Source organism: Ixodes scapularis, unplaced genomic scaffold, assembly GCF_016920785.2.
Source record: "Ixodes scapularis isolate PalLabHiFi unplaced genomic scaffold, ASM1692078v2 PGA_scaffold17__5_contigs__length_683569, whole genome shotgun sequence".
Lineage (NCBI taxonomy): Eukaryota > Metazoa > Arthropoda > Arachnida > Ixodida > Ixodidae > Ixodes > Ixodes scapularis.
The window spans coordinates 328,631-353,604 of NW_024609843.1; the positions used below are offsets into that span (position 1 = coordinate 328,631).

Below are 24,974 nucleotides of genomic sequence, written 5' to 3' on the forward strand. Positions count from 1 at the left end.
AAAAGCGTGGGTGATATCACTGCGCCTTGTGGTACGCCTCTGTTAAGGACAGTCGTCTTCCCTTCTGTTCTGCCGACTTGCACAGAAAATGTTCGCTCAGTTAGGAATGACCTGATGAACTGTAGGCATTTTCCCCTGAGGCCTCTGTTGATGGCTCCTCGAATCACTGCCCAGTGAGGTACCGAGTCGAAGGCCTTTTTTACATCAATTGCCACGACTGTCTTTGGTCTGCTAGAAGGTTGTTTAGACAGCACGTCTTTGTGAATGAGGGCTATGCTGTCCGTGGTGCTAAGGCCAGGTCTGAATCCGGTCTGAAATGGAGAGTAGGCGGGAGATTCGTTCTTGCCCTTGTCCTCCAGCATCCAGGTGATCCTAGCTAGCACCATCCTCTCCATAATCTTGCACATATTGGAGGTGAGGGATATAGGTCTTAAGTTTTGCAGAGAATCGAGCGGTTTTCCCGGCTTCGGGATGGGAATCACTGTTGAGTGTTTCCACTCTCTCGGGATTTCTCCGCTTTCCCAGACCTTGTTGAAGACTTCGAGCAGTTGTTCTTTGCCCTTCTCCGGAAGATTGCGCAAGGCGGCCACGGTGATCCGATCTGGGCCCGGCGTAGTGTTCCTTGCCTTCGCTAGTGCTTGGACTAGCTCACCCATGTTAAAGGGAGCGTCCATGGGTGTCGCTTCAGAATACTCTGGTTTGTCCTCTAGTGGCCGTTTGTTGTTGTCAGGGGGGAAGAACTGGGAGCCAGCGGTGTCCGCCAGTTCTTGCTCCGATATCCCCAGCCTGAGGGCGATGCTCTCCCCTGTCTTCTTTGCTTTTTTCTTATTGTTGAGACCCCTAAAAGTTCTCCACATTCTTTTTGATCCGGTCTTCTCGTTAAAACTGTGGCAGTGTCTCTGCCAGTTTTGTCTTTTTAGCTGAATCGTGTATCTTTTCGCTTTTGCAGAGGCTGCATTGAACTTAGCTCTCAGGACTTTGTTCTTCTTGTTCTTTCGATATCGTTGTTGCGCTTGTAGCCTGCTGGCCCATAGGTTAAGGAGGTGAATGTCCGGATCCGGGGCCTCTTCCTTGACGTTGTAACTTTTCGTTGAAGCTCTGAGTGCTGCGCAGATCCTGCTTTCGATGCTCTGTCCTTGGTCTTCTCTTTCGAAGGCCATCCTGAAGCAGTCCCACTGGATAAATTTTGTTTCTCTTGTCACTGGCCTTTCAGCAGCGAGGGTGATCTTTATTGGAAAGTGGTCGCTTCCCATCGCATCTGGCAGGGTCTGCCATTGAATCCTCGTATTGTATGAGCAAAAAGTTAAGTCCGGTGAAGTTTCCCGTCCGTTGTTTCCGAACCTGGTCGTTGATTTCTTTTTGTTTAGTAGGCGGAGTTGGGCTCTTTTAAAATGTTCTTTTAGGCTGTCTCCCCTCTGACTGTTCTTACGGTAGCCCCAGGTTTTTGCCCATGCGTTGAAGTCGCCTGCAACAATAAGCTGCTCCTTTTTTCTCTTTTCACGAGCCAGATCGGTGATCCAGCTCATGTCATCTGCGTCTTTCTTACGAGGTCTTACATAAGCGTTTGTTACAATGTATGACATCTTCTTGATTCGAATTCTCACCGCAATGACTTCCCGAAGTTCATTGCAGATGTGCGAGGTGTCAAGTGCAGTCTGAGCCACGTCCTCTCTGACAAACGTGGCTGTCGCTCCGCATGGTTGACCGAGGCCCAACCTTTTCTTCTTGTATATGATAGTGGGGAGTTGATATGTTTTATAACCGGTGATCTTGGGTTGGATCATGTCCACTTCTTGCAAGATGATGACTATCGGCGTGTTCTGTTGCATACGCTCGAGTTTCAGTTTTAGTTCTGCCATCTTGTTTCGCATGCCCCTGCAGTTCCATTGTAAAATCCATGGGGGATTTTCAGTCATCTTCTGAGTGCCTTGTCCCTGTTCAGTGTCCTCCATTATGGGCGCGGACTAGAGTGTTGACCGTTGCACAGAGTTTTTCTATTATGGCTTCCAGTTTGTCCAGGCGCGCATCTTGCGCTTGGAATCGTGCTTCCATTGCCGTATGAAGACCTACAGCGATCGGCTGCTCCAAGATGAACCCTCCTTGGTGGTTACCCCCTGCCATGTCGGCCCAAGAGCGAGTCTCTCCTGTTGTTTGTTGGCCATTCTTCTCTTGCTTCTGGGGAAGCTCCGGCCAGGCTTCAATGTCCTCTGTAGTCGGGGGCGGCTTTTTTGTCTTCGGTGGGGCGTTCTTGTCTGAAGAGGGTGGGATAGTTCGCTTGGGACAGTTCCTATCTGTAGCTGGATGTTTGCCTCCGCAGTTCCTGCATTTAGGTGGCTGGGTGCACTCGTTGCTTTCGTCGTGCTCGTGTCCGCATTTGCCACAATAGCTGTTTTCGCTGGGGCAAATGTCTGCACGGTGTCCAAATCGGTGGCAGTTGAAGCATATAAGTGGTTTAGGCCTGTATTCGTGCACCTTGTATGTAAAATTGCAGAAGCGCACGTAGCGCGGCCTTGTCGTTCCCTCAAACGTAAGCAAGACTGTGGATCTCTTCGGGCCAAAGATATGGGCTTGGACAATGTTGTGTGTTCGGCAGGACACTTCCTCCAAAAGTGTTTCGTCTGTTTCTTCTGGGATGTTCTTGAAGTATACAATGCCCTTGCATTGGTTGGGATTCTGTGCTCTTACTGCTTGGAATTCCATAGCTCCGTCAGAGGTGTAAATTTTCTTGAATTGGGTGAGCTCGTCTGCGGTGGTTGTGTCTTTCGTAAGTGCAGCTATCGTGTTCGCTTTTTGGTTGTACTTGAGCGTAAAATTTTCCAGATGTTTAACTCCCGCTTCTGCAGCGGCGGATTTGATTTGCCTAGGAGTGAATTCCATAACGTTCCTTTTGCAAGTTGGGCGGAAAACTACCGCCTGCATCTTTGGTTTGCCTCCAGCTGCGAGTGGCGCTGATTCTCTTCCTGCTGAGCGCTTGTCCACTTCCTGGGATTCTTCTACCGACATTTTATTGACGGCGGCAAAAGTCGTTGACTTGCCTTTTTTTCCATTCGAACTTTTGTTAGTTGAGGTTTCTTGTACTGACACATTGGTGGCGGTCTTTGGTTGTTTAGCCTTCGGCTTTTTGTATGTTACCACTTTGAAATCTGCCAAATCATCCGCGGTCTGATGGTCCTCTACCATCTCAATTTCCTCTGAAGAGGTGGCTTTCGGTTCGTCTACTGCTTCTCTTGTCGCGCTTGCTCCACGAGGTTGCTTTCTCTTGCGGTTCTGTTCTACTGTGAAAGCTTCGAAGGATTCCCAATCCGTTTCACGGAATTTTTTCATCATACACTGCAGTTCTTCTTTGTTTCGAATAAAGTACTCGAAATCTTCTTTCATTGCGATGAAGTTTGAGATGGCGTCTTTGTTCTCGAGGCAAATTTTTAAGTAAGTGTCGCTTACTCTGTGTACAATGACGTTGCTGCCCTGGGTGTTGATTTGCTCCAGGTTTACAGTTTGAGCAGGAATGCCATTCGCCGAAGTCGAAGACGTCCCTCGCTTTTCTTGCAATTGCAGTACTTGCGTTGCTGGCACGGCGCCAATAGATCTCTCGTCGCTAGCAGCGGGTCCGTTATGTGGCGGTCTGGCTGGGTCGCCGTCCGGTGTCGTGACCTTGTATTCTGCTGCCTGGGTCATGCATGTGTTCTCTTTAACTGGCGTAGCCATCGTCTGCGTAGCTGGGGTTCTCTGCTGTCCCCGGTCCGGAGTTGTGGAAGGTCGGCGCCGCGAGCGTGCGAGCCGCACAACCTCGGTGTTCTCTACGTCGCTTAGCGTGGGCAAAGCGGAGGATTCGTAGAGAAGAAAATGAATCTGGGCAGGGCGAATGGAAGAGCGCTTCACAGACACGTCCGCTCGCCATCAGCTCCTCGTCGTCTTTTTCAACGCAGCTTGTTCCAGCCAACTTCAAAGAGCACCAGCTCAGCTGGATGCATGAATAGATTAAGAATGGTGCTGCAGTTTGAGCGGTAGCGTGCGCCACCGAGCATGCAAAAGCTCGACTGGGCTAGCCTTGGCTTGGCTAAAGGGCGCGGCACCCCTCACAGTTTCAATAATGCTCCCGAGCGCTCACTTGTGGCGCTGGCGTTTCCAGGCAGGCTTGACGGGGGAAACATTTGGTTGCCAGATCTCTGGTCGTGGTTGCAAGACTGTTGGTATCTTCAAAAGGATGTCGAACTCTTCCAGTATATACAGATCTGACCTCGTCGCCAATAACGCCTTTATATGGATTTATTTTGCTTTAATCGACGGAAATAAGAGCGTCAGACTGTCAACTTTGATGGTGTTGGGTTAAGGTGCAATGACCCCAAGTTTTCATCGTGCCTTTTACACACATTATCGAGACTGTAGTTCGCAGCTTATAAGTAGCCACAATTACAACTTGCTACGTCACGGCGAGGCAAATCTTAATCGTGAAGTCGCAAATGGAAGCCTAAGAGGGCTCCACTGAATCAATCAGGAGCTAATCATCGCCATTAAAGAAGAACTATTGGAGCCTATAAGACTGCCACTAAGTTACTAGCTTTGGCTTTTGAAAATGATGTCTATCTGTCGTAGCGCTCTTTCGTTAGTCGACGACCTTAAACTGTTTTTGGGAGGCAAGGCTGCCAAAGAGCAAGCGACATTTAATTATTTCTGAGGAATATAATACGACATTTTCGATTTCACCTTTTCAACTTTTTTTTTAACTCGGGGTCATAACAGAAAACGGGGAGGAGACCTATAGAGGTAAACAGCTGTGGAAAGGTCGGCGTCTCGCAGATCGTAGTCATCGGGTTGGAGAGAAAGTGCTTCTACGTGGAAGGCCCTATTTGCGATTAGAATTTTCGCCTTCTGGAGGAATTGTTTTACAACCCAGAGTGAGGATACTTCTACTTCCTCTGCTGGTTCAAGCACGCACACTGCCAAGCTGATAGGCACTATAAAAATTAAAACATAACCGCTTGTGTAGCACGTGCATTACCAATAGTGAGGCAGAGCCGTTCATACTGAGAGAGTTTGGCCTTCTTAAAGAGATTTTGACAGCCTGGCGACCACAGCAGCGTTGTCTGACGTTGCTGCGTTGAGAATAGGGGTGTCGCGAACCGGCCGCGGTTCGAGTTCGACCAGGTTCGACTTTTTCAAACTTTTTGTGGAAATTTCGACGAACCTTGTTTTAAGGTTCGACTCGTGTGCGCATGCGCGACAGGCTGTCCAGTTGGCTTCAGAATGGATGGTGATGGCTAAGGGATGAATTAAGGGCACCGCTGATTGGTTATTTCAGTTAATACAGTACAAAAAATAGCTTATTAACTTCTTGAGTGATTAGAATGGGCTTCTTTTAATTGCAACTGTTCATAAAATAATATAACCCTTTGGTTAAAAATAAATTTACCAAACCTAGACATGCTTGTATCAAGGTCTGGCCACGCTGTCCGCAAAGTCGAACCGGTCGAATCGGATGAAAAGTTTCGAAAGTTCGACCTAAAAATCCGGTTCGATAAAAGTTCGTGACACCCCTAGTTGAGAACATTGAGAACGAAGTGATGGCGGGTGAAATGTGGAAGAGTGGAAAAGACGACGAGGAGCTGATGGCGAGCGGACGTGTCTGTGAAGCGCTCTTCCATTCGCCCTGCCCAGATTCATTTTCTTCTCTACGAATCCTTCGCTTTGCCCACGCTAAGCGACGTAGAGAACACCGAGGTTGTGCGGCTCGCACGCTCGCGGCGCCGACCTTCCACAACTCCGGACCGGGGACAGCAGAGAACCCCAGCTACGCAGACGATGGCTGCGCCAGTTAAAGAGAACACATGCATGACCCAGGCAGCAGAATACAAGGTCAAGACACCGGACGGCGACCCAGCCATGCCACTAGGACCGCCACATAACGGACCCGCTGCTAGCGACGAGAGATCTATTGGCGCCGTGCCAGCAACGCAAGTACTGCAATTGCAAGAAAAGCGAGGGACGTCTTCGACTTCGGCGAATGGCATTCCTGCTCAAACTGTAAACCTGGAGCAAATCAACACCCAGGGCAGCAACATCATTGTACACAGAGTAAGCGACACTTACTTAAAACTTTGCCTCGAGAACAAAGACGCCATCTCAAACTTCATCGCAATGAAAGAAGATTTCGAGTACTTTATTCGAAACAAAGAAGAACTGCAGTGTATGATGAAAAAATTCCGTGAAACGGATTGGGAATCCTTCGAAGCTTTCACAGTAGAACAGAACCGCAAGAGAAAGCAACCTCGTGGAGCAAGCGCGACGAGAGAAGCAGTAGACGAACCGAAAGCCACCTCTTCAGAGGAAATTGAGATGGTAGAGGACCATCAGACCGCGGATGATTTGGAAGATTTCAAAGTGGTAACATACAAAAAGCCGAAGGCTAAACAACCAAAGACCGCCACCAATGTGTCAGTACAAGAAACCTCAACTAACAAAAGTTTGAATGGAAAAAAAGGCAAGTCAACGACTTTTGCCGCCGTCAATGAAATGTCGGTAGAAGAATCCCAGGAAGTGGACAAGCGCTCAGCAGGAAGAGAATCAGCGCCACTCGCAGCTGGAGGCCAACCAAAGATGCAGGCGGTAGTTTTCCGCCCAACTTGCAAAAGGAACGTTATGGAATTCACTCCTAGGCAAATCAAATCCGCCGCTGCAGAAGCGGGAGTTAAACATCTGGAAAATTTTACGCTCAAGTACAACCAAAAAGCGAACACGATAGCTGCACTTACGAAAGACACAACCACCGCAGACGAGCTCACCTAATTCAAGAAAATTTACACCTCTGACGGAGCTATGGAATTCCAAGCAGTAAGAGCACAGAATCCCAACCAATGCAAGGGCATTGTATACTTCAAGAACATCCCAGAAGAAACAGACGAAACACTTTTGGAGGAAGTGTCCTGCCGAACACACAACATTGTCCAAGCCCATATCTTTGGCCCGAAGAGATCCACAGTCTTGCTAACGTTTGAGGGAACGACAAGGCCGCGCTACGTGCGCTTCTGCAATTTTACATACAAGGTGCACGGATACAGGCCTAAACCACTTATATGCTTCAACTGCCACCGATTTGGACACCGTGCAGACATTTGCCCCAGCGAAAACAGCTATTGTGGCAAATGCGGACACGAGCACGACGAAAGCAACGAGTGCACCCAGCCACCTAAATGCAGGAACTGCGGAGGCAAACATCCAGCTACAGTTAGGAACTGTCCCAAGCGAACTATCCCACCCTCTTCAGACAAGAACGCCCCACCGAAGACAAAAAAGCCGCCCCCGACTACAGAGGACATTGAAGCCTGGCCGGAGCTTCCCCAGAAGCAAGAGAAGAATGGCCAACAAACAACAGGAGAGACTCGCTCTTGGGCCGACATGGCAGGGGGTAACCACCAAGGAGGGTTTATCTTGGAGCAGCCGATCGCTGTAGGTCTTCATACGGCAATGGAAGCACGGTTCCAAGCGCAAGATGCGCGCCTGGACAAACTGGAAGCCATAATAGAAAAACTCTGTGCAACGGTCAACACTCTAGTCCGCGCCCATAATGGAGGACACTGAACAGGGACAAGGCACTCAGAAGATGACTGAAAATCCCCCATGGATTTTACAATGGAACTGCAGGGGCATGCGAAACAAGATGTCAGAACTAAAACTGAAACTCGAGCGTATGCAACAGAACACGCCGATAGTCATCATCTTGCAAGAAGTGGACATGATCCAACCCAAGATCACCGGTTATAAAACATATCAACTCCCCACTATCATATACAAGAAGAAAAGGTTGGGCCTCGGTCAACCATGCGGAGCGACAGCCACGTTTGTCAGAGAGGACGTGGCTCAGACTGCACTTGACACCTCGCACATCTGCAATGAACTTCGGGAAGTCATTGCGGTGAGAATTCGAATCAAGAAGATGTCATACATTGTAACAAAAGCTTATGTAAGACCTCGTAAGAAAGACGCAGATGACATGAGCTGGATCACCGATCTGGCTCGTGAAAAGAGAAAAAAGGAGCAGCTTATTGTTGCGGGCGACTTCAACGCATGGGAAAAAACCTGGGGCTACCGTAAGAACAGTCAGAGGGGAGACAGCCTAAAAGAACATTTTAAAAGAGCCCAACTCCGCCTACTAAACAAAAAGAAATCAACGACCAGGTTCGGAAACAACGGACGGGAAACTTCACCGGACTTAACTTTTTGCTCATACAATACGAGGATTCAATGGCAGACCCTGCCAGATGCGATGGGAAGCGACCACTTTCCAATAAAGATCACCCTCGCTGCTGAAAGGCCAGTGACAAGAGAAACAAAATTTATCCAGTGGGACTGCTTCAGGATGGCCTTCGAAAGAGAAGACCAAGGACAGAGCATCGAAAGCAGGATCTGCGCAGCACTCAGAGCTTCAACGAAAAGTTACAACGTCAAGGAAGAGGCCCCGGATCCGGACATTCACCTCCTTAACCTATGGGCCAGCAGGCTACAAGCGCAACAACGATATCGAAAGAACAAGAAGAACAAAGTCCTGAGAGCTAAGTTCACTGCAGCCTCTGCAAAAGCGAAAAGGTACACGATTCAGCTAAAAAGACAAAACTGGCAGAGACACTGCCACAGTTTTAACGAGAAGACCGGATCAAAAAGAATGTGGAGAACTTTTAGGGGTCTCAACAATAAGAAAAAAGCAAAGAAGACAGGGGAGAGCATCGCCCTCAGGCTGGGGATATCGGAGCAAGAACTGGCGGACACCGCTGGCTCCCAGTTCTTCCCCCCTGACAACAACAAACGGCCACTAGAGGACAAACCAGAGTATTCTGAAGCGACACCCATGGACGCTCCCTTTAACATGGGTGAGCTAGTCCAAGCACTAGCGAAGGCAAGGAACACTACGCCGGGCTCAGATCGGATCACCGTGGCCGCCTTGCGCAATCTTCCGGAGAAGGGAAAAGAACAACTGCTCGAAGTCTTCAACAAGGTCTGGGAAAGCGGAGAAATCCCGAGAGAGTGGAAACACTCAACAGTGATTCCCATCCCGAAGCCGGGAAAACCGCTCGATTCTCTGCAAAACTTAAGACCAATATCCCTCACCTCCAATATGTGCAAGATTATGGAGAGGATGGTGCTAGCTAGGATCACCTGGATGCTGGAGGACAAGGGCAAGAACGAATCTCCCGCCTACTCTCCATTTCAGACCGGATTCAGACCTGGCCTTAGCACCACGGACAGCATAGCCCTCATTCACAAAGACGTGCTGTCTAAACAACCTTCTAGTAGACCAAAGACAGTCGTGGCAATTGATGTAAAAAAGGCCTTCGACTCGGTACCTCACTGGGCAGTGATTCGAGGAGCCATCAACAGAGGCGTCAGGGGAAAATGCCTACAGTTCATCAGGTCATTCCTAACTGAGCGAACATTTTTTGTGCAAGTCGGCAGAACAGAAGGGAAGACGACTGTCCTTAACAGAGGCGTACCACAAGGCGCAGTGATATCTCCCACGCTTTTCAACATGGTGATGGCGGACCTTGCATTCGAACTCGAGAAGCATGAATGCTTAAATTATACTATCTACGCAGATGACATTACATTGTGGTCCGTCGCCCCAACCATCTTACTGCAGCAACACTACCTAAACGGCGGTTTGAACGCAATAGCCTGCTTTCTTGAGAACATTAATATGGAAATATCTGCCGAAAAGACACAGTTTGTAATAGCAGCCAACAAAACGGACAGAGAAAGATTCAGCTCATTGCGGTTGGAAGTAAACGGATCAACCATTCAAAGGGTCCCGGAAGTCAAAATTCTTGGCGTGATTATCCAAGAAGACGGCCGAGCGACCAAATGGTACGATAACATTAGAAGGACATGGAAGAGCACCATTGGAACAATCAGCAAGGTCACAAGCAAATCATGGGGGGCACAAGAACACACCCTCCGAAGGCTTGTACGTGCCCTGCTCGTCTCAAAAACGATGTACGGGTGGAACTACCTTCGCCTCTCTAGGGCTCAGAAGGACGGACTAGAGCGTTTGAACAACAACGCCAGAAGGCTCATCACTGGTCTCCCTAAGTGTACCAAACTTGAAGATTTGATTGAAATCGCCGATATCAACAGGCTGAGCGAGATTGCGGCCGAGGACAAACTAAGCCAAGTATTGAGACTACAGAAGACACCGGCAGGAAGACAGATTCTCAACAAGCTAGAATATCAATACGCCACCTACCTGTACGAGACTGCATCCCCGCCATGGCAAGACACCTTCATTACAGAGACAAAGCCCGTCCCTCAAAATATGGGCAAAGAACAAGAAAATAGAAGATGTACTATGGCAAGGAGCCATCTGAAACACGCGAAAGCCGAGATAGAATCGGGAAAGATTGTTGATTACACGGATGCTGCCGTTTCCAAAGACGTCGTAGCTTTGGCGACAGTTAGCAGCAAGGGGGAATTGGCCCTCTTAAATCTAAACGAGTCCACTGCTTCTCGAGATGCCGAACTCAAGGCTATTCTTATGGCAGTTGAACACTCGGACCCTCAAGAAGAATGCCTCGTCTACACGGACTCTAAGGCCGCATACGAAGAATGCAGGAACCCATCCACTTCCAAGAAGACTGCAAAGGCCATCAAAGCAAGCGTCATGAACCGACAAACAAAGCTTAGTGTGAGGTGGATCCCAGGCCACCAAAACATTCCTGGGAACGAGGCAGCACATGCCGCAGCACGGATCATGCTCTCTTCTCCCTCCTCTGATCCCGGCTATGGTGGCCTCACGTGCTCCTCAGAAAGACAGGACCCTACAGCCGTCAAGGACGATGAGCGGAGAGAGCGCCGAGAGAGGCTCCATGCACTCAGAAAACAGGACTCGTACCCTTTACCGGATGGACCCTACTCCCGATGGGACAGGGTCTGCCTCAGGCGACTACGCACGGGAACCGCCATGGTACCTAAACGTACTGCAATGTACACTTGGAACAAGCAACGACTGAAAAGGTACAACGAAGAGAACTCAGAACCCGCAGACGACATGGACGAAAGTCTTTGCCGTCAATGCAAGGTCGTGGCCTCAGAAAATCACGTTTTCTGGGACTGCATAAACATTTTTGAGAAAAAAGAAGAAATTTTACTGACCATTCCCGCGGATCAAAGACCCAAGAGCTTGGCGGAATGGACCAGACCATCCGGCTCACCAAAGCACCGAAAGGAACTATCCGACTCCCTCCTTCGGTTCATTAAGGAGGCTCACCTGACTCACTTCATTTAATCCCCATCCCCCACCCCAGGACAGCACCGACGGCTTAAGCCCAGCTGACCTGGCCCTGATGTTTCTTTTATTTTATTATTATTAAAGACATTTTCAAACAAAAAATGTGGAAGAGTCGAGGCGAGCATGATGTGCGCCATCTGTGGAGAAGAGGAGGAGACTATGGAACACCTGGTGCTGAGGTGCAGGATGCTACGGACGGCCATTGGGGGGAGCGGTGGCCGAGTGGGCTAGCACACACCAGCTCGGAGCACGTGGAGTGAAAGCTCGCGCTGCAGAACCCAGGGATCCTGGGTTCGAGCCCCACCCCTGCCCGTTTCGATCTGGATGAGCATCGTACCGGCGTGCGGTCGTGTATCACTACTGCGTGGTGCACGTTAAAGACCCCAGGCTAGCGTTTGTACTGCACTGGCTAAATTGCTCATCTACAGCTGGGAGACTCTCGCCCCTGTGAGGCAGACCAAGTTCTAGGCTGTATAAACATACACACAACCCAACCCAATGCTACGGCCGCTTCAACCAAGTGAAGTGACACTGGAACGGGCTCTTGGTTTCGTTGGCCAACCGCAAGAGGGAGACATGGGAGCGAGTGATGCAGGGGGCGCGGCTGGCGCGGCAGCAGGGGGGAAGGAGCGAACGTGATCGCGCCAACAAAGCAGCGACTGGGGAATCGGAGAAGAAAATCCTGCGGGGGACCGCCAGTTTGTCATTCCTAAGGACAATAAATGGCTAGGACACATACTGCAGTTTCCGCCTGTTAGGAAGGGAATAACGAACAGATCCAGATCCAGATCCAGTCTGACAACCGGGGGTGACTACTTCCGTCCGCCATGTTGTGGCTCTGGCTCATATTAACTCTATGCGATTTCTCAGGAATTAAAAGGACAAAGAAGTAACGTGATTTTGTGTTATCGCGAAATTCGCTGGTTCTAGCGGGCAACAAGCTTCGCCCATTGGCCAAATTGTGTAAGTGTAAACGGCTCTGTAGTGAGGAAAGCAGAAGCGCCCCTTGCGAGCTTCTCACCGCGTATACTTTGTTTCAGCTTAAAGGGACCATTAAATTAATTTTCGGATCGGATAAATTGGGATTTCAATAATCGCATATTGTTTAGTGCGCCAAAATAGAACTAGTGCACGAGCGTGGAAAACCTAAAGCCTGCGTCTCGGTACGAAACTTTGCAAATCTATTTTACTATTTCGTACCTTATTTTTTTCAAAAGCTCTTCGTCTTTTCACTGTGATGCATCCGCGGTAAAGAAGCACGTCAGCCGAAACCAGCTCACACACTCGACGCGAGCCCTGCGTAACTCGGACGTATGCGCCCGTCAACAATAAATCAGTCCACGAATATTTGAGTTGGCGTTCGTGGCCAATGAGTACCGTGACGTCACTTATCATGACTTGAGAATGACAAGTTCTATAGTATGCTAAAAAAACAGGGTGGAAGCTTGGATTCATCATCTTGCAAGAAGTGGACATGATCCAACCCGAGATCACCGGTTATAAAACATATCAACTCCCCACTATCATATACAAGAAGAAAAGGTTGGGCCTCGGTCAACCATGCGGAGCGACAGCCACGTTTGTCAGAGAGGACGTGGCTCAGACTGCACTTGACACCTCGCACATCTGCAATGAACTTCGGGAATACATGCACCTCAAGCACGTCACAACCGCGTGATTTCTAATTTCGCTTTTTAGCTGAGGATTAAGGACTTAATAACAATCAACACAACGCCAAATAGACGGGTCAAGGAGAAACACACGGGAGAGGGACAAGTATTCTTCCGTCTATTCTACGCTGTTTTTCATTATGTCTATCCATGAACAATCCAACGTATTACTTGGCTAATTGCGCTCACGCTTCTCACTTCGTAGGAGGGGCCCGCCAATCAAAGAAACAACATAGCAGCCAAGTGAGCTGTAATTGGTTAAGGATGGTTGAGGAGATGAAGAAACAAAAGCACGTGGGTGAATTCGACTGGAAAACAGACGCGCGAGTTGCGCAAGAAGTCGACGAACCTGCCCGTCGTGTGGTTAACAGAAAACAAAGGACTGCTCACACGTTAATTTTTTTTTTCTTCAGATGTGACTATGCAGGCTATTATTGTGGCCGGAGCTGACCTCCTGAACACGATATTTGCCAGCCCAGTCAGGGAGGACCCACTGACGTACCTGATCCTGTACGGCCAATCTGTGAGTGTTTTGTTGATTGGTTTTATTTTCCGCCTTTCAAAAATAACTAACTTATACTTGATTTTGGTTAGACGCTTGTACGATCCCAGCCTACGCTCTAAAAAAAGTTTGTGCGTCTACTTTTACGCACAACCCTCAGAGAGCCAATCACCGCAACTTACAGAGGCAGCTCAGCGAATGGCAATGGCGAAACATATGTTTAGACCAAAAAACACACTCTGAGTTGTGACATTAAGCAATGCAAAACGTGACGTATACATTGCTGAATGTCACAACTCACACTGCGTTTTTTAGTCTAATCATATGTTTCGGCATTGTCATTCGCTGAGCTCCCTCCGTAAGTTGCGTTGATTGGCTCCCCGAGTGTTGTGCGGGAAAGCAGACGCACAGGCTTTTTTTAGAGTGTTGAAACGGCGGATCTTCAGAGTTTTAAAGATATATTTCAGATACCAAAACGCCTCCGTAGGAGTGGGCTTCGCGAGGAGTCGCGAAATTAGTTGCGCTTTAGACCAGAAACACATTGAGCTACCCTGGTGATAAAAATTATTGTTGCCAGTCATTTAAAGCTTTGTCTGAAATCGTGGGAAAGGCATTTTGGTCCACTCAGAGAAGTGTGAAGGCTAGTCCATGACAGAAAAAAACGCCATCGCTTGAGCATCCTGATATCGATTCCGCAGTCCGTTTCACACAAAGTCTGACCGCCACCGACGCTATAGTATCAGATGGAGCCAATCAAGCTAGGCGGAAACTGCAGCGTCACTGCAATCGCCGTCTTTGTGCGTTCGAGATCAGCAACCAAAGCAATCACGCGTATGGCGCGTTCATCGTGCGCGATTGGTTTGGTCGGTGATGCCAAACGCTCAACGGTGATGAGTGCCGTGACGATGGCACTTTTGTCACTTTTTGATTAGCTCCATTGAATCGTACGATCGGCTGCGGTAGGACTTGATGTGAAACGGAGTATCCGAAGCGCAAGTTCGTCTGCTTCTCTTTGCAGGGGTTGTGGTGACGTCAGAACTAGCTCTGATTGGCTCTAGTTGAAGCATGGGTGGCAGACCTCAAAGCAAGCTGCCTTGATGTCTACCTACTATTCTTCCATTCGGGGCAGTTTAAGAACACTAAATTCAAGGCCCCACACGCAATCATTAAAGCTTCTGGTTATTAAGACATGTTCGTGACACACTACACTACTGAAGAAATTTGAACTTGTTTGTATCATACGGAAGAACACGGAGAACGCGAGAGTTTGTCTCGTGCACAGCGCATCTGAAAACGCCCAGAGCTCACCGCAGCCAAGCATAGCAAATCATAATGCACGCAGAATACATGCACCACGCATTATTCTTCCCGGGCTCATCAAAATGACCGAGGCATGTTTTATTTGTTTACAGGTTGCCCTTCGACTTAAGGCACTGGAGTACCCAGGAATTAACATGAGGCTGACTGGCGTATATAGCGTGAGAAATTTCATCGGTCATTCATTACAATCACTGGCGCCCTTTTTTCCTCACAAAAATTTGACGTCTTTTTTTTTTTGCATGCGCCCTATGTCTTTACAGGCACCTTATTTTATTGAGAACCTTATACAGCAAGAGCATCCACCAACGGTTCCTGTAACGAGAGCCAGCCTTCTAATGTCGACGGGGGGTCTGTTGAAGGGTGGAACACCTCACGCCGATGCTGACGTAGTCCTCTTTCTCACCAAGTGAGTGTGAATCTGTCATTTGATAAGCTCGTACTCAGAAGCCCGATTCTATCTGGATGAGCGTCGCACCGGCGTGCGGTCGTCAATCAGTATCAGCTAGCCGTACGTCGTGTACTGCGCTGGCTAAACTTCCCATTTAAAACGTATATACAGCGAAAAAGACAGGACGGAAGAAAGGAGACAAACAACCGCTGAACCTACAACTCAAGTTTTAATCGTCAAGGCACAACCTATGTACAGGATCGAACAAAGGAAACACACAAAGCCAATAACCCCACTGAAACCCCCACAGTGATTGCACATGCTCTCGTGGTGAAATAAAAACTAATTCTGTAGCTGACAAAAGAACTGACGGGCGCTGACACACTCTTCCCCCAAGCGCTCTATAGCCTCTGGCTCTATAATCTATAGCGCGCTTGGGAGAAGAGTGTGTCAGCGTCCCGTCAGCTCTTTTGTCGGCTGAAGAATGCGATTTTCATTCGCGACGACAGCATGCACGATGATTGTGCGGGTTTCAGTGAGGTGCTATTGGCTTTGTGTGTTTCCTTCGTTTGATCGTGTATATAGGCTGCGTCTTGACGACTAAAACTTCAGTTGTAAGTTCAGCGGTTGTTTGTCTCTTTTTTTGCGTCCCGTCTTTTTCGCTGTATGTTTTCAATAATCATGCCTTACCAACACGCCCAAGATTCCGTTTTAAACTTCTCATCTTCGGCGACGATACCAGACGCCCTTTGGGGCTGAGCTAAAGGCTGAGTCATTCACACGCTTGAGACTTCCTTTCGCCATGTGCCTTGTAAGTTCATAAAATTTTTGACTACGAGGGGACATACTGGCGCCATCCATGTATGGTAGCCATGGAACGCTTGCAGCTCTTTTTATATCTTCTCGTTTTTTGCGCATAATTTTTTTCTTAGCTCGAAAAACGTTTTACAGTGCTGTAAATGACCAATTCATGAGGAATGGTCATTTAATCTCGCGAATAACCGAAAACCTTTTGCTTAAGTAAAACGCAGCTGCACGATCACCTCATAGATTACGCCAGCGCGCCTATTTGTTATCTTGTCGCAAAATGTTACAATAACTAGGTCAAACTATGGTCCCTAGAAAGACTGGCTAGTCTTTCGTCCACTGGCCCTCTCGATGACTGCTCCGGAATGAAAGCGCGTGGCGGCGCTGCGAGTAATCGGCGTGGGCACTCTATCGGCGTGCTGGAATTTGGCAGTTACCAAGCCACAAAAATAAAAACTTTAGAAAATATGACCGACACGAGCAAATGAGCTCTTCACAGATAAATTATTTACAACTTCTCCCCTTTGGAAAGGTTAGCCGCTCTCGCCTTGCTGCCCTCTGGTTGTTCATTGCTTTGGTGTAAAGACGACAACGGAAGAGGATGAAGAACTTGAGTATGCTTGTCATTATTGCCACTGCAAGCACCTAACAGCTAAACAAAGGTAAATCTGTCCTTCCTAAGAAGGCAGAGAAGTGAGCAATGCTTTTCTCATTAAGGTTGTTGAAACTGAAGAAGGTAGTGAGTGCGGAAAGCAGCCACAACAGCACGCCCATTGCGCGCAGCGCTCCCTGCAATTTCATCCACGACGCGGTCACCTCGCTGCGTGGAAATGACGTCCGAACGGGAGACTAGCCAGTCTTTCTAGGTTGTTGTTTGTTTTGTTTGTTTATTTCTGGGGTGACGGGAAAGGTGAACACCAGCAGATTGTGAACCTCCGTTGATGGGGCGAGTCACTACCTAGTGGATTAGGGAATATGATGAAAATGGGGAATAGGAGAGAATAAAAATATTGAGAAAAAGGGTCATCTTTTCGTACTGTGAGTGCTATGCAAAGAGGCTCAAAAAGGGACATATAGTGTTCAGCACAGCGCCACCGCAAGAACGTCACCGTCCCCGACTCTCTCACTCTCGGACATTGCGTGTAATGGCGGTACGAAAATGTACGACATCACAAGCGGCGTCGGTAAATAATTTTACTGCCTTAAAACACGCAAGAAGAGCAACATAATTGTAAGAGATCTGGGGAAATAAGCAGGGGTGATAAGTTTCTTGCATGCACAGTGGCCAAAGACACTCATATTGGCCAAGGAACGCTCTCAGTACGATGATGCTCCATAGCGATCTTTGTGCGACTGGTTTTAAGGACCCTTTCGAAGCTTTGAAAGACTCTAAAATGGCGATTACCATTGCAACCGACAGTGGTGAGCCAATCACCTTGAGAGGTTTTGTTGTCTGTATGTTGGTATTTGTTTGTATCCACATAGTAAGTGGTTTCGTTTGTACGGGACTTCGCGTGTAGAAGGCACTTTTCCAGTCCACGAGCTTGCGTCCGTGAATTTGTCAGCACTGTAGATATTTGTGAGACAGAGTGGAAACCCCAGAACGTGCGCAGCCTGTAACCAGAAGTAGAAAAGGACACATCTAGAAGATGCATATAATATGAACTTTTGTATATGAGTGAATTTCACCACCACACGTGTGGAGTTGCTCGTGACAGAGTAATACAGCGCTGTACGAACTCAGTCATCACAGCCAAGTGGAGGTAGCGAGCACGATCACGCGATATCGCCACTGCGTAGAGCCCAAAGAATGGTGTTTAGCGGATGAATTTTTGATTTCATTGAAGCGAAAGCTTCCTTAATTAATTTCTTAACCACAGTGCACCGAGGAAATACATTAGCAGATATAAATAGACATATAGATCTTGCACAGAAACTTGTATTTAGTCTTTAATTTAATTGCTGGGACGCTAGAAAGTGGAAGTTAAAGAAATTGTCTCTTTCCTTAAATTCGAGGCCCGCGAAAAATAAATGAAGGCAAAATCTAAAAATTATATTCCTCAAATAGTAAAGATTTTTTTTTCATTGTGTCTTTTGGATACAACCACTTTGACGCCAATAGGTTCAGTGGTTGCTAAAAATAAGGACCGAAACGTTGCCATTGGAAATGCAGCGTCTCTTCTACTGTGATATTTTTAAATACTTAAACTTAAGCATTATACGACATTAAAGTTAAAGGTCGCTGGCAGTGTTGTTTTTTTCTTCACTGATCGTCCACCAATCTCCCTACACGCAACTGCTGTTTTTTTTTTTTTTTTTTAATGGAGTCGTTTGTATTCATCTTGTGTGTACGAGCGAATCATCGGCGCAGGAATGACTTGCTCTGCAATCGCGTCCACATGCAGCGACAGGCGCATCTCGCTTAGCTGGACCGCCCCATGATCCATAATGCTGCTTTTTATAACTAATATTGGTATCACAGGGGTGCTTAAAGGAGCTGTGCAACGATATTCAATTGGAATGTTTTTCTCTCTACACGAGCTTACTGGCACACCTGGGACTCAAGGATACTCACACGCAACGCCATTGGCCAAGAAACTCCTTTGTTGCGGTATAATCTCAAGGCTAAAAGCGATCATTTTCATTCAATCTCTCCTTTGTAAAATTTGATGACGTAACTCGGGGATCGCAGTACACCCAAGTGACGGTATTTGAATGCGGTTCATAGATTGGACCCGAGCATTGCGTGGGCACTCGACTTGGGCTCGTGACAATTGCTAGCTCGAGAAGCATTCGGGTTGTGACCCGTGTCCAATCGCTGCAACGACGACAACAGCCGAGCCATAACAATGTCTGGAACTCAGCGCGTGTCCTGCGCTTTGCCAACCCCAGCGCGTGGCTATGATCAACACTGGCGGCATACACACTAAAAGTTTTTACACCTTTAAGGGTGTAAAAGGGGTGTTTTGGTAATTTACACCCTTGACTACACCCCTTTAGCACCCTTAAATCAGCTACTGCACCCACATTATTGTACCGAGAGGGGTGTTGTTTCGTGTTACACCCTCCATTTAGTGGAGGGTGTGAGAAGGGTGTAGAAGAGGGTGCTAAATAATAATATGAAAGGATTTCTGAAACCTTATATGTGGACCTCCCCATAAATGTATACACGAACTCATCTCTGTTACGTCACGGCGCGGTGGTGGCGCGTCGGACGCACTTCCGGTCCGGGGCTGTGGGCGGAAGTGCCCATTTGAGACGTGTATTCCTGCGTTGTTTTGAAAGGAACCAGACAAAAATTTGCCTTCTCGTCAAAATGCTGCGACTGGGGCTGTTTTAAGAGAGTCGGGAAAGGTTTGAAGGTCAGTTTTCATGCGCTCGGTTCGTCCGAGAACGCGGATATGTCCAGTGAAAAAAAAAAAAAAAAAGTGAAAGCCGTTTACAACTCCCTGTAACGCCGAATTTGAGCGCAGCTCTTGAGGAGGGGGAGGGAAGGGTAAGGGGGGTGGGTGGGTCACGTGACCTTGGGGGGCCACGTGACGATGCCAATGACGTCATCAGTGACGTCACTGATGACGTCATCAGTGACGTCACTCATGTGACGATGACGATGCGGATACCGATGACGTCATCAGTGATGATGACGATGACGATGCGGATGCCGGTGACGTCATAAGTGACGTCACTGATGACGCTATCAGCGATGATGACGATGGCGATGCGGATGCCGGTGACGTTATCAGTGACGATGACGCCATCGGGGGGGGGGGGGTCACGTGACCTCGGGGGAGGGGGTCACGTGACCTCGGAGTGGTCACGTGACCCCCTCAGGGTCACGTGACCGGGGGGTCACGTGACCTGGGGAGTCACGTGACCTGTTGCATGCAACCTGTTGCATTTCCACTGAGTTGCTGCATCTCAGGTTGCATGCAACCTGTTGCATCTTCATCGAGTTGCTGCATCTCAGGTTGCATGCAACCTGTTACATCTCCTCTGAGTTGCTGCATCTCAGGCTGCATGCAACCTGTTGCATCTCCTATGAGCTGCTGCATCTCAGGTTGCATGCAACCTGCTGCATGTCAGGTTGCATGCAACCTGTTGCATCTCCTCTGAGTTGCATGCAACGCGCGGTTACGCCGACGGCGACGGCGACGGCGACGGCGACGGCGACGGCGACGCCGCTCAGGCTGGAAACGGGCCCCTAAGAGCTGCGCTCTAAAAAACCAGACGCCGTTGGACCAGATTGCTTGGGTGGGAAGCATTTTGGGTTAAATTCACGGATACTACTGGCCATCAAATTTATTTGTATTGTTCCAAAATGAACGCCGGAAAACCGTCAAGTTGTACGGACCACCTGCGAACTACGTTCAGTGCGTCTTCAAGTTCAAACGGTTGCCTGATCGTTCGAACCGTCGTCTGCTCTTTCAAACGTTTCTGCTTGTCGTCTGCTCTTTTAGAGGACACCGGCCCGTAGACCAAACGTGGGCCCGGTACTTGCGATAAGAATCAAGTGCAGGCCTCAAAAGACTTAAGTTTGAAGGTTGGTAAGCAGGCTCGACGTAAACAGTAGATACAAGAAGATGCTGATCATTGTTACCACTGGCCATCACCGACTTGTTATGCCTGATTCACTTGGTTGGATTCTGCTTGCGATTTTCAGTATCGACGTCGACCATCTCAGCTACGGTTCACGCTTTTGCAGTCCGAGCGACGTCGCTACTGAAAATTGCGAGCGAAATCTCATCATGTGAATCAGGCTTTAGCGTACATTCTGCGGCGTCTACGCGGAATGAATCGCCGCATATCAGATTATTCACGCGCAGTTTTGCGGTGTAACGAGCCTCGTTAATTTCGCTGACGCTGCTCAAGTAGTCAGACATCGCCTGGAAGACGTAGAGTCAACAATTCTAACGCGAAAAAGAGCGCGGGGACTCACACCGGCGCCGACAACATCGCATTTCAATGGTTTGTTTATGGGCGACGGCGAGCTTTTTGCCCACACCCCCATCGCGCATGCGCGGCGCCGGTGGCGTCCGCTAGGGGCGCTCCGGTTTGTTTGTAAACATGAGTTGGTGTATAGGTTAAATTTATGCTTAAAAACATCGGTTGTTAGCAGTCGTTTTTTATAATGTTAGTTGTAATTCATGCAAATAGTTGATAATAAAGTGCCTCTCCTGCGTGCAATTTTTTGTGTTCACAAAATTTTATACGAGTTCATATTCAATTTTCTTAAAAATTACTCCATCCACAAAAAATTGGAAACCAGGGAGAAATTCTGAATGCTATCATTTTTTACAAATATTTATTGATCGAAGTGTAGCAGTAAGAAAATCAGTCTCCAGTTTACTTCTGACAACATAACATGAAATCAAAATATAATATGTTTGACAAATATTCATGACATGCTGCCAGAACCTGTCACATTACCATGTCAACCTATGAAAAATATTGATTTGAAAATATGACGACATGCACAAGAACTCACACACATAAAGAAGCAGAACCCATAAAAAACCAGTCCGAGCGAGACATAAGACTTCCTAAAATATGGGCTAATGCAGTATCCTGGTGTAGATCACACAAAATCTGGAGAACCAGGAGAAAAAAGGAGACATTTGACTTTACTTTAGATGCATCATGTGAACAGATCTATTTACGGCGCCCCTCTATCGCGATTTGGTCAGTTTCGGTTTCAGTATTGCAACTTTTACTGGTTTCGGTTTCATATTTTAAGGATCGCGTCTTCGACGCCCCATCGGTAGCGACACCAGTTCTTTGTATTTTTTTTTTTTTCCGGCATGGTTTCGCCATTTTTGCGACCGTTAGGTTGTTTTTCCGTTTCGCGGTATGGAAATGCCTTTAGAAATGGAAATGTGCTAATTTAATCAAGTTTATCTATCTGTGAAGTTTTCTCTTGTGATGATTATGTTCAAGAAGAGCGCGGAAGGCCGACGACGCAACAGAACGAGCAACTCAACGCAGTTGGTAAGTGTACTTCTTTGTTTGCATTGTACGCGTTGAACGAGAAGTGAACATTATGGAGTTTTAGAATAATCTCGTGGCTGCTGTGCATGCGCAGACCCAAAACAAGCTTCGGACTCTAGCTTTGGGGCCCATTATTTTTCGATAATAGCGTGGTTACCTTAAAAGGCGGCGTACCGCAAAAGGCGGCGCCCACGACATCTCCGTTGATTGCGTCTTCGACGCCGTCGCCCGCTCGGGAACTGCGTGAGTCGCGCTCGGCGACCGCGGTCGGTATGGTCGACGCGTATTGAAAACGTCACAAATCGCTGGATTCACATCTCAAAGCTATCGAGGCGCGTGTACTTACGATCGCGGCAGACATGTAAGCATGCCTGGGTGGTGGATCGTCTGGGCTTCGTAAGTACAACAGAGCAGCTTGGCAGCGACAAAAACAAAACATGCGGCATTGAGTGTAAAAAAACTACAAAAATGTTACTCTGGACAAAAAGCTTGTTTAATTTTCAAGATAAACCGTTCTAACTTTCAAATAAAAGCTGCCGCGACATATTGGTGGCGTTTTAAGCGCGAGATGCTTGCGTTTGGGGGGGTCCCCTTCAGAGAAACGCTATTCTAAAATTCTTCGCCGCAATCCTCGCTATTTTGCCGTCCGTAACGCGCGGTAAAGTAGCGCCCGATATTCTAAAACTCCCTATTTTCTCGTTAAGCTAGAATGTTTTTTTTTTTTCTTTTTTTAACTAGTTGGGTTTGCTTTATCTGTCCTAATGTTTGTATCTATGTGTAGCGTAATGAAAAGTTGCCACTCATTCTGTGTATGGTCCGAGAAAGTGTAGCTCATGTCAACAGAGCACGTATTGAATTCCTAATGCTACTTTCGGTCCGTTGCTTTAGGAAATGTCTTATTGGTCTAGCAGTGTACTGATGTCTTTCAACTATAAATTGACTACATTGACAATACTTCATTATATTTCCGAAGTCAGACTTCCTTGGAATTCGGTTCATGCAGAGACAATATTCCTTTTCAGTCAAAATGGTTGAAGAGGATATCCATCTTTTGTTTTGAAGTTATGGAAGTGGACTAAATTGTACTGTTAGGACAAACTTCGGTCCCCTGGCTTTCTAGAATTGAACTGGGTTTATATTTGTCGGTTAGAACTTTTGATAAAGCAGTTGTTCCTTTTTCCTCTTTTTTTTCTCTTTCATTTTGCAATTGTGATGTGATCAAGCCGAGGGCCGCAGTTATTCCCAAATGAAGCAGCAGCAGTGTGTTCCCAGCTTGCGTCACTTAGATTCATTTCAAGGCATGCCACGAAATTAATGCCCCTGTTCATACACCGTTGGAATTGGGACTGACTTCAAGATGCAGTTCGACACAGTGTTTAAGCGGTATGAAACGTCTGTTGAATGACCTATGCGGTTGTCACAGGTTCGTGGTTGGTCAACCCGAAACGCTTGTCTTCCTCTTCCCAATGGTTTGAAGCTCGGCCGGCATTATACTTTTTCATACTTAGCGTGCAACGCTGTCAAAGCTACTGGCGCGAGTGCGTGGCTTCATCTACGGTTTTGTTTGTGCGAGAAGGCGTGCAAATGATCAACAAGACCAAGCCCCACGCTCGCGCCAGTAGCTTTGACAGCGTTGCACCTTAAGTATGAAAAGGAGTATAGTCTCATCCGAGCTCAAGCCTTTGACGCTCAGGTAAACATGTGCGAGGATTGTAATTGACCCTGCCCCCAAACCACCTATAAACAGCCCAAAATGACAAAAAAGACAAAATTTGTGACAGCGGTGTTCGAGAGAAACTGCAGACGTTTAATTACCCTGCCTGAAACTTTGCAAACATTTCAGTGTGGTTGCACCTGTGTGGGCGAGGTAAATCCACTATGAAAAGACCCTGAAGTGACGCCTTCAGGATGCCGAAAATAATTATGGTAAGTTAGAAATTAACCCACTAGTATACTTCCTAAATATTTGGGCCGGGTGTCGATTAAAAAATTTTAACCCAGTTCATTTGTCACAAATTTTCAGGCATAATATCTTGAAAAGAATGGAACTGCAGATGTTCCAAACTGGCTGAGGTAAATCAGCCTTGCAGTGCACCAAGGTTTACACTGAACATACTTTTGTGTATTGTCCACGAGGTGTAGCTCTTGCATTGAAGTTTTATGTTGTAGTTTCTTCAATGTTTGAACTTTCAGCGCGCCAGCTGGGTAGTGTGTAAATGTTTTTTTTTTATAGCGCAAGCAATATCTTAATCCTGGTGGCAGAAAGTTTCGGCTAGCAGTTGACATGGTTGGACAACGGTGTGCATGCTTGCTTTCTCTGAAGCGGCCAATGAAGCGAAATAACAGCATGTGCGGATTGTTCATGCATTTAATTTTTTGTTTGTTGTTCGTTTCAGACTACATGTGCTCCCAGTACAAGGGGTGGCCCTCCAGGCACTGACGACCAGCATGTCATCTCTGCTGTGCTGTCGAGGGAAATTTAAAGGGTAAATATTGCAGCTGCAGTTTTTTCTATTCTATCCCTGCTACACTTCCTGCGAATTTCTGTGCATACTTGGTCTTTTTGTTTTCATAGTACTGTAAACTTTTGTTATAATCCGTTGCAACTATAGAATAGCACAAGCCCCTCCCACAATTCCCTTTGCTCGCCATGATTGGTGGTGTCCTCTCGGCTCTCCTCCTCTCTAGTGTTTGCTTATTAAAAAGAGTGAAGGGCTTTGTGGGAAGGCCTTCTGCTATTCTAGAGTGGCAACAGAGTATAATGACCTCAGTTAATTTAACCATTTCGAAGAGTCCTAGCAGGCACCCATGCATTTTTATGGGAAGGACTCTGCATCATATTTTGAACCGAGAAAATGACCCCACAAACGGGAAAGCACGGGCTTTCTGCTACAAAATTAACGGAACCAAACTTTGTTTTCAAGATCAGACCGGAAAAAGTCGACTCCTGTCTTAAACGGCGAGTAACAGAAATCCTGTGCTAGTCTCGCCACGTTGGGAAGCTAATGCTATGACCCCCATCTTGATTTC

At 47.5% G+C, this 24,974-nt stretch overlaps 1 protein-coding gene and 1 long non-coding RNA gene across 2 annotated transcripts in view; both read left to right on the forward strand.

The window, feature by feature from the left end:
* LOC115324709 overlaps window positions 1–15,174 on the forward strand; it is a 53,867-nt gene extending 38,693 nt beyond the window's left edge. The window contains exons 8-10 of the mRNA XM_040209003.1: window positions 13,356–13,465; window positions 14,857–14,922; window positions 15,025–15,174. Of these exons, the coding sequence (XP_040064937.1) occupies window positions 13,356–13,465; window positions 14,857–14,922; window positions 15,025–15,174 (326 nt within the window). The remainder of the gene's footprint in view (window positions 1–13,355; window positions 13,466–14,856; window positions 14,923–15,024) is intronic.
* Window positions 15,175–21,758: 6,584 nt separating this feature from the next.
* LOC115320656 lies at window positions 21,759–24,430 on the forward strand. Its single transcript, XR_003918685.3, has 3 exons — window positions 21,759–21,944; window positions 23,788–23,870; window positions 24,341–24,430. It is a non-coding gene; the product is annotated as an uncharacterized LOC115320656 (long non-coding RNA).
* Window positions 24,431–24,974: the final 544 nt, after the last annotated feature.